The 16347-nt window shown below is 21.6% G+C and overlaps 1 protein-coding gene across 2 annotated transcripts in view; it reads right to left on the reverse strand.

Annotated features, from left to right (window-relative positions):
* Positions 1-7827: 7827 nt before the first annotated feature.
* LOC114125258 (neurotrimin) overlaps positions 7828-16347 on the reverse strand; it is a 161271-nt gene continuing 152751 nt past the window's right edge. The window contains exons 9-10 of one of the 2 annotated variants that reach the window (XM_050203479.1): positions 14849-14926; positions 7832-11340 (exon numbers count right to left, since the gene is read on the reverse strand). In XM_050203479.1, coding sequence (XP_050059436.1) covers positions 11201-11340; positions 14849-14926 — 218 coding nt within the window. In that variant the 3' untranslated portion in view covers positions 7832-11200. Of the gene's footprint in view, positions 11341-14848; positions 14927-16347 lie in introns of both variants that reach the window. The other variant, XM_050203480.1, reaches the window with a different exon arrangement.

Raw genomic sequence — 16347 nt, forward strand, 5'->3', positions numbered from 1 at the left:
TTGGAAAATAGAATTAAAAAATGGGGTTTTTTGGAATAAAATAATTAAAAATGAACTTTTTTCGAAAAATAATATTTAAAAAATGAGTTTTTTGGAATTTAATAATTCAAAATGAAGTTTTTTGGAAAAATAATATTTGAAAAATGAGTTTTTTGGAATAATATAATTGAAAATGAACTTTTTTGAAAATAATATTTAAAAATTGAGTTTTTTGGAAAAAAATAATTGAAAATGAACTTTTATTGAAAAATAATATTTAAAAATTGAGTTTTTTGGAAAATTATATTTAAAAAATGGGTTTTTTGGAATAAAATAATTGAAAATGATCTTTTTTGAAAAATAATATTTAAAAATTGAGTTTTTTGGAATAATATAATTGAAAATGAACTTTTTTTGAAAATAATATTTAAAAAATGAGTTTTTTGGAAAAATAATATTTCAAAAATGAGTTTTTTGGAAAATTATATTTAAAAAATGAGTTTTTTGGAATAAAATAATTGAAAATGAACTTTTTTTGAAAATTATATTTTAAAATTGAGTTTTCTGGAAGAAAATAATTGAAAATGAAGTTTTTTCGAAAAATTATATTTTAAAATTGAGTTTTTTGGAATAAAATAATTCAAAATGAACTTTTTTCGAAAAATAATATTTTAAAAATGAGTTTTTTGGAAAATTATATTTGAAAAAGAAGTTTTTTGAAAAATAATATTTAAAAATTGAGTTTTTTGGAAAAAAATAATTGAAAATGAACTTTTTTTGAAAAATAATATTTAAAAATTGAGTTTTTTGAAAAATTATATTTAGAAAATGAGTTTTTTGGAAAATTATATTTGAAAAAGAAGTTTTTTGAAAAATAATATTTAAAAATTGAGTTTTTTGGAAAATTATATTTGAAAAAGAAGTTTTTTGGAAAAATAATATTTGAAAAATGACTTTTGGAAAAATAATATTTCAAAAATGAGTTTTTTGGAATATTATATTTAAAAATTGAGTTTTTGGAATATAATAATTCAAAATGAAGTTTTTTCGAAAAAAAATATTTGAAAAATGACTTTTTTGGAATAAAATAATTCAAAATGAACTTTTTTCGAAAAATAATACTTAAAAAATGGGTTTTTTGGAATAAAATAATTCAAAATGAAGTTTTTTGGAAAAATAATATTTTAAAAATGAGTTTTTTGGAAAATTATATTTAAAAATTGGGTTTTTTGGAATAAAATAATTGAAAATGATCTTTTTTTGAAAATAATATTTAAAAATTGAGTTTTTTGGAATAAAATAATTGAAAATGAACTTTTTTTGAAAATAATATTTGAAAAATGAATTTTTTGCATAAAATAATTCAAAAATGAGTTTTTTGGAAAATTATATTTCAAAAATGAGTTTTTTGGAATATAATAATTCAATATGAACTTTTTTTGAAAAATAATATTTAAAAATTGAGTTTTCTGGAAGAAAATAATTGAAAATGAAGTTTTTTCGAAAAATTATATTTTAAAATTGAGTTTTTTGGAATAAAATAATTCAAAATGAACTTTTTTCGAAAAATAATACTTAAAAAATGGGTTTTTTGGAATAAAATAATTCAAAATGAAGTTTTTTGGAAAAATAGTATTTAAAAATTGAGTTTTTTGGAATAAAATAATTGAAAATGAACTTTTTTTGAAAAATAATATTTAAAAATTGAGTTTTTTGGAAAATTATATTTAAAAAATGGGTTTTTTGGAATAAAATAATTGAAAATGATCTTTTTTTGAAAATAATATTTAAAAATTGAGTTTTTTGGAATAAAATAATTGAAAATGAACTTTTTTTGAAAATAATATTTGAAAAATGAATTTTTTGCATAAAATAATATTTCAAAAATGAGTTTTTTGGAAAATTATATTTCAAAAATGAGTTTTTTGGAATATAATAATTCAATATGAACTTTTTTTGAAAAATAATATTTAAAAATTGAGTTTTCTGGAAGAAAATAATTGAAAATGAAGTTTTTTCGAAAAATTATATTTCAAAAATGAGTTTTTTGGAATAAAATAATTCAAAATGAAGTTTTTTCGAAAAATAATATTTCAAAAATGAGTTTTTTGGAATAAAATAATTCAAAAATGAGTTTTTTGGAAAAATAATATTTAAAAATTGAGTTTTTTGGAATAAAATAATTCAAAATGAACTTTTTTTGAAAAATAATATTTCAAAAATGAGTTTTTTGGAAAATTATATTTAAAAAATGGGTTTTTTGGAATAAAATAATTGAAAATGAACTTTTTTTGAAAAATAATATTTAAAAATTGAGTTTTTTGAAAAATTATATTTAAAAAATGGGTTTTTTGGAATAATATAATTGAAAATGAACTTTTTTTGAAAATAATATTTAAAAATTGAGTTTTTTGAAAAATTATATTTAGAAAATGGGTTTTTTGGAATAATATAATTCAAAATGAAGTTTTTTGGAAAAATAATATTTGAAAAATGACTTTTTTGGAAAAATAATATTTCAAAAATGAGTTTTTTGGAAAAATAATATTTAAAAATTGAGTTTTTTGGAATAAAATAATTCAAAAATGAGTTTTTTTGAAAAATAATATTTAAAAAATGGGTTTTTTGGAATAATAAAATAATTGAAAATGAACTTTTTTTGAAAATAATATTTAAAAATTGAGTTTTTTGGAATAAAATAATTGAAAATGAACTTTTTTGAAAAATAATATTTCAAAAAGAAGTTTTTTGGAAAATTATATTTAAGAAATGGGTTTTTTGGAATAAAATAATTCAAAATGAAGTTTTTTGGATAAATGATATTTCAAAAATTAGTTTTTTGGAAAATTATATTTCAAAATGAGTTTTTTGGAATATAATAATTCAAAATGAAGTTTTTTGGAAAAATAATATTTCAAAAATGACTTTTTTGGAAAAATAATATTTCAAAAATGAGTTTTTTGGAAAAATAATATTTAAAAATTGAGTTTTTTGGAATAAAATAATTGAAAATGAGTTTTTTGAAAAATAATATTTAAAAAATGAGTTTTTTGGAATAAAATAATTGAAAATGAACTTTTTTTGAAAATAATATTTAAAAATTGAGTTTTTTGGAATAAAATAATTGAAAATGAACTTTTTTGAAAAATAATATTTAAAAAATGAGTTTTTTGGAAAATTATACTTAAAAAATGGGTTTTTTGGAATAAAATAATTCAAAATGAAGTTTTTTGGAAAAATAATATTTGAAAAATGACTTTTGGAAAAATAATATTTCAAAAATGAGTTTTTTGGAATATTATATTTAAAAATTGAGTTTTTGGAATATAATAATTCAAAATGAAGTTTTTTCGAAAAAAAATATTTGAAAAATGACTTTTTTGGAATAAAATAATTCAAAATGAACTTTTTTCGAAAAATAATATTTAAAAAATGAGTTTTTTGGAATTTAATAATTCAAAATGAAGTTTTTTGGAAAAATAATATTTAAAAATTGAGTTTTTTGGAATAATATAATTGAAAATGAACTTTTTTTGAAAATAATATTTAAAAATTGAGTTTTTTGGAATATTATATTTAAAAATTGAGTTTTTGGAATATAATAATTCAAAATGAAGTTTTTTCGAAAAATAATATTTAAATCTGAGTTTTTTGGAATAAAATAATTCAAAATGAACTTTTTTGGAAAAATAATACTTAAAAAATGGGTTTTTTGGAATAAAATAATTCAAAATGAAGTTTTTTGGAAAAATAGTATTTAAAAATTGAGTTTTTTGGAATATAATAATTCAAAATGAACTTTTTTTGAAAAATAATATTTAAAAATTGAGTTTTTTGGAATATTATATTTAAAAATTGAGTTTTTGGAAGAAAATAATTGAAAATGAAGTTTTTTCGAAAAATTATATTTTAAAATTGAGTTTTTTGGAATAAAATAATTCAAAATGAACTTTTTTCGAAAAATAATACTTAAAAAATGGGTTTTTTGGAATAAAATAATTCAAAATGAAGTTTTTTGGAAAAATAATATTTAAAAATTGAGTTTTTTGGAAAATTATATTTAAAAAATGGGTTTTTTGGAATAAAATAATTGAAAATGAAGTTTTTTGGAAAAATAATATTTGAAAAATGACTTTTTTGAAAAATAATATTTCAAAAATGAGTTTTTTGGAAAATTATATTTAAAAAATGGTTTTTTGGAATAAAATAATTCAAAATGAAGTTTTTTGGAAAAATAATATTTAAAAATTGAGTTTTTTGGAATAAAATAATTCAAAATGAACTTTTTTCGAAAAATAATATTTCAAAAATGAGTTTTTTGGAATTAAATAATTCAAAATGAAGTTTTTTGGAAAAATAATATTTCAAAAATGAGTTTAAATTTAATTAAAGAAAAACGGGAATTTTTTCGTAAAACCAGTTTTCGACCAAATTGATTTTTTTATATGGTTGTAATCACTATAAATACTTAATATAATAATTTCACCAAATGTTTATGTTAGTGTTATCTATATACAGTTAAATTTTCAGAAATTTTTGACTTTATTTGAGTTATTTATTTTATATTTTGATTTTTATGAGATTTTTTTTTTTGAAGTGTCGATAAAAAAATTTTTGATGACCAAAAAGCTTGAAATTTCAATACAAATTTCCTTCCGAGATTTTCTTATTATAGCAAAAAAATTAAAAATCATTAGTTACAATTTTTTTTATAAGCGTTTATATTTTAAATATTTACGATGTCGAAAACGCGAAAATTTAAAAGTAATTTTGAATTTGAAAAATCATAAAATTGTTTGTGTAAATAACTAATGATTAAAAATACAACACTAAGTTTTCTATAGGTTTTCCTTCAAGAATCTATAGAGAAAACTCGAAACATCATTATAAAAAAATTGTATATGCTTTTGAATTCATGTTTACGAAATCGCGTAACGATAACAATTTATCTTCAAATGAAATTAAATATTTATTACTATTGAAAAATTATAAGTCGTAGATACTTGAAAATTTCATCAAATATTAAAATTGGCATTTTCTTTACTAGATTAATTTCTCAAAATATTTTGGTTATTTTAATGATATTTATTGGTATTTGAAATATCTAAGTTTAGCTTGTCTAAATATTATTTATAGATCATAAATATAAATCTATTATTCAGCATATAAAGGCTTGATTTGTAGTTTTTTCGTTATTATTCTTAAAATTATAATAGTTTTTAAGCTGTAGCATAGGATATTTTGTATTTTGTATTGATTTAATAAAATATTGTTGATTATATATTTTAGATTTCAAAAGATCTTATTCCGAAAACTAAAATATTTTAATTTCAAAGCGATTTTAACATTGAAAAATTGTATACTAAATTAATATTCTTTAACTTATTTTTTCAAAAAATATTAAGAAATTATTTCATACATATAGCAGTTATGAATATCTTTATATATATATAATGTCTTTTTATATTTAAGATTAGAAAATTTAGTGCAAGATTCCTCATAATTTTTTTAAATATACTAAAATAAACTTATCGAAAATTCAAAATAATTTAGTTCAATTTTATACAGTACTGAATTTTTACTGAGAAAAACGTACAGATAAACTTGCAATTTATAGCTTATACACACTAAAATATACTCCATTAGAAAAGGTAGACAAACCACAGACTTAAACCTTGATTGCTATCATCACTTTGAGTTGTTTCAAAATTGATTTATATGAAAATATAAAACATTATTCACTATATTAATACAATTATTATTTTTTTAAGATTTGGCGTACTCAGTATGCTTTACGCCTTAGTATTATTTTATGCGATTTACGAAAACAATCGATAACAGCAGCGCTATCTACAGTCGTTTGTACAAACTTTTAAAGAACCACCGGAGACTACCTCTCAATCTCGTAGCTAGATCGCACTGCCGTTTACGATTTTAAATTTTGTTTTTACATTCTACTTACCATGTACCTTGACTTACTATATACGTATAATACTTTTATTATGATATACAACTACTCATTCGAGCCAATCAACGGTGCTTACTGCGACGTATATTTGACAATAATTATTCTAACTTAATTAAAATTAGCTTTCTACCATTGATATTGTTTTATTCGTTTAATTATATTTTATTATTACACTTCGAGAGGTCCAACAATAATAATATTAAAATTTTTTTTTAAAAAAAAGCATGACCAAAAGTTATCATGAATCAGTAATAAAAATAAACACAAAAATTTGAAAAAAAATTTAAATTAAAAAAAAGAATTTACTAGGTACCATGTATTTCCCTAGATTTGCAGTAATGAAACTGACTATTGTCTGACAGAATATTTTTATGTATAGAAAATAGATTCTCTACATCCACTGAAGTGATCGGTATACATACTTCATACATAAAGGTTTCAAACTACAACATTAAATGTTAAATTTCGAAATTGTCGATGTTGATGTTATAGGCATACTGACCGTATAAGTACTGCAAGCTCATTAAATAAATAATCTATACGTTTAATACATTTAATAATCAAGCCGATAACAAAAACAATAATAATCCAATACAACCATTTAGTCTGTATTCTGGGTTTTTATATTTCTTATTAATTATTCTTATTTTTTTTTATTACAATAGCATAATAAACACGTAAAAAAATCCACAGCTGGAGTAATTGAAAAAAAGCAATAAAAAAGCAAAAAAAAGAATTTACATAAAAAAGCAAAAATAAATCGGTTTATTTGGAATCCGAATGACGTGAAAAGAATTTATGTAAAAAAAATTAGATTTCTCTCTCATATATAAAAAAAAACATCATAATATGCTTTAAAACCCAAGCCCTTGTAATAACTAAATTCATTTTGGCGTTTATAGGTAGCAGGTATACCTACTACAAATAATTAACAATTAAGTCAAATTATATTCATGAAATCATAACTATAGAGTAAAATAAATGTTCATTAAAAGTTCCTTAAAATAAGTGTTTATTTTATGACTTAAGAATAGGTACAAATATTTTTATCAACTAATAATTTATTTTATTTTTTCATAGGTACACTATATAATATCATATATTATATGAGTATTGAATTCAATGTTTTCATGCTTGCATCTCATTTTTATAATAACAATTAATCACCAGGTATGTATTTTGCATATATTTAATAATGTTCTGGTATTATTATTGTACACCGTATTTTATTTGATGTTTTGATTTGATTAATTATTAATATTAATTCATTAATACCTAATCGGTAAAAATGATTTTAAAATTTTAATGCAGATGAAAGTGCAAAAATATAATTATTTTATTAGAAAAAATATTTTTGTAATGTTTTATATTATCAAATAATTTCTAATGTATATTGAATATTCTTTAACATAAACATTAATATGCTTTTTATGTAAAACAAATTTTATGTTTTACGGATCATTTAAAATACCTATCGAAACTGCATTATGATTAGAAATAAATATGTTATATCGTAAAAATTCCATCCCTAGTCGTGGCCAAACGAAACTGTGAACTTAAGTGAATTTAGAATGAATGAGTATTAAGATATATAATAATATTATAGTCTAAAGTAGGATAAAATGGAAAGTAGGTACGGAAATTACTATTCAAGCTTTGACAAATTTTAAAATGAAAAATATCAATAAATACATTATCTTTCATATTTTGTAATAATTTAAGCTTCGTACATATTTTCTGCGAAATTTTCTAATTGTAATAATATAGTATGATTTGATATAACATTGAGTAGGTAATATAAATAAGTTATAATAATACCAGAATAACTCGTATTTTTTATAAAATGTTGTGTGATGATATTATTATTGATATAATAAACAGAGTTGTCGAGTTTCTAATATTTTTAACTTCACATAATAGACATAATAAAGTATATAATTATATTTTCTTTAATATATATTACTACATATACATATTATTATAATATAATTAAATTTTTTTTAAAACAGTTTAGAGAAATGTTTTATAAACATGTGTAATTTCTATTATAAACAATTTCTTATCAGATATAAATAAATATTTTCAATTTTTTTCAAATATAAATACAATACAATACCTACACAGCTGTTATACAATAATATAATTTTTAGCCATGCAGGTAATCAAAATATAATTTAAATGGTTTTACATTAATGAAATGATAAACCAATTATGATCGACCACCTTCATTATTCGTTCTGTGCATAGTAATATTATTTCGTATTTTATTCTTTAATAATATTATTATACAAATAATCATAAAAATAATTATTATAATTTATAATATTACTATTTCTATGTCAATGGACAAATGTGCACGTTTAATAGTATACAATTCATATTATCAAGTGTCAGATTATTTGCGATTGAAAGCATATTATACAAAGACTTACACAATATATTATTAGAATATTAGAACAAATATTGTATAGGTACTATAGTAATATTTACGAAATAATTAAGATTATAAAGTATAAATTATTTTAACATAATATTATCATGTTACATTGTTACAAATAAACAACACAGATTATCTTATTAATATAGACTTAAATACATTGATGTATTATTTGATATATTTATTAATAGGTACCTATATATATATTTTCATATAGTAGGTAGGTACAAAATTGAGTGTCGTACCTAATCGAAATCAATTTTTTATAATATAGGTACGAATAAAAATTATTTTGAATTGTTGGTATAGGAACATCACAGTATGATTGAAAATACTTTAGAACAGTTATAAACGTATAATATAATATTTTATTATAGGAATATATTATATTACAGAATATATAGGTAGTATAAATATAAATAATGAACTTTTAGCTAATGAACGTGTTTAGCTACTGTCTGTGCAAATTCATTTTGATGATAAGTATGTGTGATTTAATGTATGGTAGTATGGCAGTAGGCAACTGCAGTTTTGTAATAATTATTATAATACGCATCGAAACGAAAACCATTAGAGATTTCAATAACAATTTTAAAAGATTTTACGTTGAAATACGCATGCTAGGAGAGTTGGCAAAGAAATGTTGAATCATGATTATAACACGAATGAAAATATATAAAAGAGAGCCAAAGAAAACATTTGATCTGCTTTTGTGGAACAGCTGTATAAATATTTCTTTATCCTCATCGCGAAGAAGTCTCATAATGCACTAAATTCACTTTTATTTATAGACTTGAATCAAATTGGTTAAAAACTCAGACGTGACTACGCGGGTAATAATTAGCTTCCTGCCGTTCTTCACAAAACCCATCGAATCCATTACGACATTAAATTAGGAAGCTGTTATATTTGTGCTAGTTATTAACATAGTTATTAATCAAGTTAAACATTAAATAACTTGTTATTAAAGCACACGTGGGTGAATTTTACGAGATTTTACGAGATCATTATTTATCAATACATCCTTATTTTCGATGAAATGCACAGATATTAAATTTTACTGTATTAAAATGTTTTATCAATAATAAACATATTATAATGTACCTACCTATATTAAATTGCATATTATACTATTAAACTATAATATTCTAATACTTATAATACATAATATACTTTGTTTTATTTTTAAATAGGTACTTTATATAAACAAAATGTCACTAATAAACAATTTATTTAGCTTTTTTTAAAAATTAGTTAATGTAGTATAAGTACATGATTCTTAAATTGCAAAAATGTATTCTATGTAAAATCGGAGATCGTTTAAATTATGATGAAAATATATAGGTACATTAATTTAACTTAAAATTTTTAGTTATGTATTAACATCAAATACATACTTAAATTATTCAAAAAAGTTTTTAAACTTATTTCTCATATCCTTATCATAACTTATACGATGTGCAGTGTATAGGGAGATTTTAGTATATTGAAAGTAAGATCATTGCAGATGACATTATCATCACTGATTTCATTATTTTTTTACAATAATAATACTAATAATAATTATAATAATAGTAAGTACCTCCTATAATACTGCGCATAAACGTGTTATATTACAATGCAATGAATTTGGTGCGGACTTGAAAATAGTTCCGTATGGATAGCATCAAATGATATGTACAAGTTTATGTTCGTTAAACACACGAATACATCTTAAGTCATAAAATAATACAGACATTTTCGTTAAACGTTCGTTATTATTTTATTAATGGAGAGCCAAGTTTACGATACAAAATATACTTGATGCTCACTCATTCATTCAGTCTTTTTTTTTTTTTTTGCCTAGCGTGGTTTTACAAACGCGTAATTTTTTTTAGTTTTTTTTTTTGCAACTAATTAAATTGTATACTCTTATAGATAGATATGCACACAAGACACAACACAATATTTTAATCAGACAAAAATATTAGACAGAACTAGTATAAAAAAATAATTCACTAAAACGAATCTATGATAATGGATAACAATATTATTTTCTTATAATTTATTTAAAGTTAAAACAATGCTAACGGAGTTCCTTCATATAAAGTAAGTATTATATACAAATGCATATATATTTATAAATATATATATATTATGTATATTGTATACACTATATACATATCTGTAAAATAAAATTATAGAATATATTTTAATCTTACTACAACATTTAATTTACTATCAATTAATTCTAATTTTTTTTTTCTGTATGATCCTTTTAACACTAAATAAGCGTAATTTCATAAAGTATTAATGTTTTAAAAAATATTGTTTTATATCATAAACAACATTTTTTAAGTTATTGATCAGTGTACCTATATAAGTATTTAAAATTTAAATGAACTGAGAAGTCGACCTAGAAATATGAAATTTTGCCATTAAAAACAGTTAACATTTTAAAAATTCCAACGATTAATTTCTTTTTTCAAAAATGTTCATTTACAATGAATTCAGAGTTGTGAAAAAAAATAATATTTTCTAAAATGTTAATACTTTTAGAAACGATAAGTATTTACTGTTAAAAGAATCACCCTGTATATATACTTATTTATTATAATCTATTCGTAATACATAGTATTACATAGTTAAATTCAAGTGTATAATAATGGATACATTATTTTAAGAAAACGGACTAGAAAAATAAAACCAAACCACAAAAAAAGACCAAAAACATTTCAGACTTAACAACATATTATAATATTATCTATTTATATAAGTAAATTATTATTATAAATCGTAAGTTTATTGGACAGCGTATATTTTGTAGTGTTTTGGAGTCACTCGTGCACGTACACCAACGTAATTGCGCATACAATTACTGCGATGTAAAGAGGTAGATTCGCGATTAGAGTTTGCGATCCGGAATCGTATTCTTCAAATTCGCCTTCATCGTCGTAATGTGTCTGTAGTTCGTTATCTGCAAGATTAGAAGAATCACATGAGTTTGATGACAATTGAATAATAATAATATTGTTATAATTAAATTAGTTTCACAAAAAATGGTTTAATGAATTCGTGAAGGGATGCATAATCAAAAGTATTTAAAATTTGAATTGTACAATTTTATTATTATTATAATATTATAATTATAAATGTTGTTGAATAATTAACATCTACTACATCCAAGAAAAAATATAGTTATGGATTATTTAAATGATACAGTAGAGTGTGAGTAATAAATATTGAGTGTTTCTAAATGTATATAGCAGGGATGGCCAGTGAGAAGAGACTCGCGAGCCACCAAATGTATTAATAAATATGGAAGAGCCAAAATGAAAAAACAAAAACAAAAAAGGTCATATTATTATATTATTATACGTAAATTCATATTAAAAAAATTTGTTTGTAAAAATGTTACGATAAGACGCAAGCCGCATAAGTCTTTGGGCGAGACGCAGTTTGGCCACCCCTGGTATATAGAGTATTATGAAAACCAAATAAAATAAAGATATTTTAACTATAACCAGCAACTATAAAGCTCGTCGTATTAACGAAAAATAATGATAGTATAGATATTTTTAAAATTATTTCTCACATTCTTCTTAATCTGTATAATATAGTCGATACGTTAGATTAGCGAGTAGAATACGTCTCCTAACACTATCCAGTGCTTGAAATTGACCTTGATTGAATTGATTTAAAGTATTCTGGTTCGAAAAAAGTCAATTTTAGTGTTCCGTTTCACTTTGGTACAACAGATGAAATAATTTCATCATTATCACAAAGAACTTCATCAAATATACAAACTGTTGCTGCACTATTATTTATAAACATTGAGACACTACTTCTAACACGGTTCCAGTTACAAACGTTCGTATAGACCATGGTTAATAAAAAGTAGACATTCTATTGATGTCGCAGACAATCGTAAAAGAGAGAAAAAGTGCGATATAAAATATGAATCAGCGTAAAATATATCAGTATAATAACTATACCTCAGTGTATTTTATTTTATTTATTTTTTATTTTTACTATTTAAATAAAATTATTATTTTATATTAGGTTTATTATTTTGAACATTGAACGATAGCGATGTATAATATTATTATAAAATATTAAAAATATTATTTGTAATATAATTTCCTTGATCTGATAGGGGGATTAACCCCTATCCTTTTCCCGTGAGCACACCACTGGCTGTAGGCGAATTTGATGACGATAAAGTCATATGCTTTTTATACTGTCATAAAATATGATCACTAGATAGAAAAGAATTTGTCAAGATTTCTTTAATTTTTAGTGCAATGAATGGGAATTAAAGTCAACGAAAGCAAGTCAAAATAATGCAGTTTTTTTTCTACAATATAAACTCTGAGAATGTCTCTCTCATGTATGTCGACTACCTTTAACCTTTCCACTGAAATAAAGTACTTGTTACTTATTATAGAAGTAATATTTAAACAACGGCTTACCTGCGAAGCATATATATGAAATGTTATAGACAATTATACTAAATTATAGATATAAGTGAATACGGCGTTAACTTCTATAACATCAATGGGCAATTATTAACCTACCCATAGGTACGTTATCATGTCATTAATAATTGTCTATTGTTAATTAATTATAGATCAAAAATTATAAATAAAGGAAAAAAAATTGGAATTTATTAAGTTATAAAATTATAACTTCAAGAAGCATAATGTTATTATTACAATAAATGAATAATTTGATATATAATACCAAACAATAATATAATATAACCGACATTTTTTTTGATCTAAAATATTATACTGGTTGATTCGTTCATAATTTAAAATATCAACTCCAAGCTCCTGTATAAAACGTAAAGATATTATATAATACCTAAACCGCCATAATGTGTTTAACATATAATTTTCTGTTATAAAAACTAAGGAATGATACCATCAAGGACCCATTTCAAGATTAAAGAAGATTATGAAGTAAAATGCCTATATGTTTCTTCAGACCCAAGATAATTCGCATTGTTTAGTGTTTTGATTGTTCAAAATGTCATAGATGACTTGAATTTCATGGTTTGGTTAATTATTATCATAAAGGAGTAGATATGACATAATGCCATGCATTTGAGTGGTCATTATTATCACATTGCTTTAAAGTCTGAAAAGTTAAAACTCGTTTACGTTTAAACAAAATTGCTTCAAATGACATGAGAATTCTGTAAAAGTCTACAAAAGTTTGAGTCTTATGAACAAAATAGTATTTACATTTTCGTAGCTATTTAAATAGATTCCTTATACATTGAATATATATTCAACTTTTAAACCATTTATAGTAAGCATAATCACCATTCAAAATTATACATTTTTGTTTAAATTAAAATAATTAAATGTTTGTATCTTTTGAATCACAATAAATATATAAACATTTTTTGTAGGCATCTAGTTAAGTTGATTGATGAAAAAAATTATTGTTTTTCTTAACATTTCATTGGAACATAAAAATTAATAAATTATAATTTTAAAACGCTCATCTAATATTTTATATCTATGTATTTTATGCGTAGTGCAGTAGTGTAATTAAATGCGTAAATTTATGTTAACACAAATCTGAAATGGTATAAACGTACAAATTACATCCAACAGTAATTATTACAGAAAACATGAAACTGATACAAATTAGTGAAATATTGTTTGAGTCAAACAATTATTATAATTATATTATATAACAGTATATAATGAACACACATATATATATATATATATATTTAAATAACGTAATAAGTAATACACAAATATAAAATAAAACTTGCTTTCTTCAAATACGGTAAACGATAATAGCCTGTTTTAAAAGAAAACTTTACTGAAGAATCTACTAAAACTTTTAGTGAAAAATATAAACTGCCTCATTTTTATGTGTACGAAAAATGTGTGCTCCGGGCGAATCAAAAATTATAAACATGAGGTAAAAAAAAAAAAAAAAAATAAGAATCTTTCGGTTTAGGTTATTACCGTTATTATAACTGAACCTTTTTTTTAAGGTCTTCGTTCTTTATATTGCAAATTATATTCCAGTTTTCTCTCGACGACTCAGTGTGTTTGACACACAGACTACAGCACGAATTATGAGCCGTGTTTGTTTGTTTTATTATTATTATTTAGAGTTGAAGAAACAAAATAAGTGAAAAACCGTTATGATGTTTTTATTATTCTCTTTTTTTATTTTTACTTAAAACGAAAAAAATAAATCTGTGTTAACTTCTTGATGTACCTAAGCATTTTAAATTTATTGTGTACAGTCTGACGCACTCACACAATAATCCAATCAGAACGAAACCTCCCATAGACGGTAAACGTTTTGCCTAACATTATCGCATTGTAGTATTGGTACATTATACTTTTTTTTTGCGCACTCTGTACCCTACTGAACGCATAGGATGAATACGAAAATCATGGGAGATGAAATGTAATTTTATGGGTTCGACACAAACGGTTATGACGTACTTTCGTCCTTCGATAAGAACGCGGAGTCTCTAATATCATTCGACTGCACTCGTATTCTGGTCCGGTTACGGTTCTTGTCTATAAAAGAAAAACAAATAATAATATTAATATAAATAAACAAAACAATAATATTTTCACATAAATTGGATGTGCCAATTCAAAAAAATAATGCTTTGTAGTAGGCCCAAACAAATACTTATATTTTTTTATTTGTCTGCAGTATATCGATAATCCATGTAAATAAAACGTTTGATGATCTATAATCTATTATGTTATTACAACAATTTTGTTTTCTGATACAATTGTACTATTAATGATGGTTGTGAACTTATGCAGCACTTCAAATAAAATTCATAAGACTAAACACGTCTTGTGATTTTTTATTCCCATCTCGTGGCACATTTCATATTTTTATTCCCATTAAACGACACTCTTCTACGCATATTGATTCATTTGTCAAATTTTGTAGTTTTTAAGTTAAAAATAAATTAATATATAATACTCTTAGTGATCTATATAGTAGTTATTACAATGGTAGCATTACACCATATTATAAGTGCAGATGATGGGATTAACAGTTATAGCTAGTATATATTATATTATTACGAATATATGGTTTCAACGTTGTATACATTGTTCTGTTTTATCGATCTTCATTATTTAAACGTTTGTGATGAGTAATTCTTGGTAAAGGATTACATTTCAATCGTGCGTACCGTCTGTTCGTAAATACCTACGTAGTCTGTTTGTAAATTTTTGATGGTTGAAATTTAAAATCCTCATGGAAAATGATGGATTATTTTTTATTTTATTGCTTAAATATATTAAAATATAATATTAATGTCATATTTGACAAAGATTAATTTTAAACTGTATACCTAGTAGGTACCTACATTCCATATAATATGTAATTTTAATTGTATATTTAGAATAATGATGATAAATGATAATATTTTAAGGACAAATACTATAAAACACCTTAAACTTAGACGATATCTATAATAACTGTCTAGGTATTTGATTATATTATAATGCATATATTATAATAGGTATGACAGTTTATTTTAAATTTAAAATGTAAATATTATAACTTTATTATATATGTATTTGAGGAATAAGTCAACATAATTGAACTTATTATTTTTCGAAAATGTATTTAAATGTTGTTATTTATATGCGGGGTACCTATCATAAATTTGAATATTTAAAAAAAAAATAATATAATATAGTTGTGCATTATGAAATTTATCAATTTTAATTTATTATTATTTAAAATTTTATTTAGATTACAATAAAATACAGTAAATTTGATCTTGTTATTTCAATGCCATATAATTTTATTTGTGACAATAAGTTAAAAGCGGTAAATTAAAATAATAACAAATATTTTATTAGGTTTCTTTTGAAATATAATATTATATAAATTAATGTATTTACTAAAATATTACAAAATAATAATACCAAACTTAATTAAAACTTGTCGAAACAAGTTTATAACT

The sequence above is a fragment of the Aphis gossypii genome, chromosome 3, assembly GCF_020184175.1.
Source record: "Aphis gossypii isolate Hap1 chromosome 3, ASM2018417v2, whole genome shotgun sequence".
Lineage (NCBI taxonomy): Eukaryota > Metazoa > Arthropoda > Insecta > Hemiptera > Aphididae > Aphis > Aphis gossypii.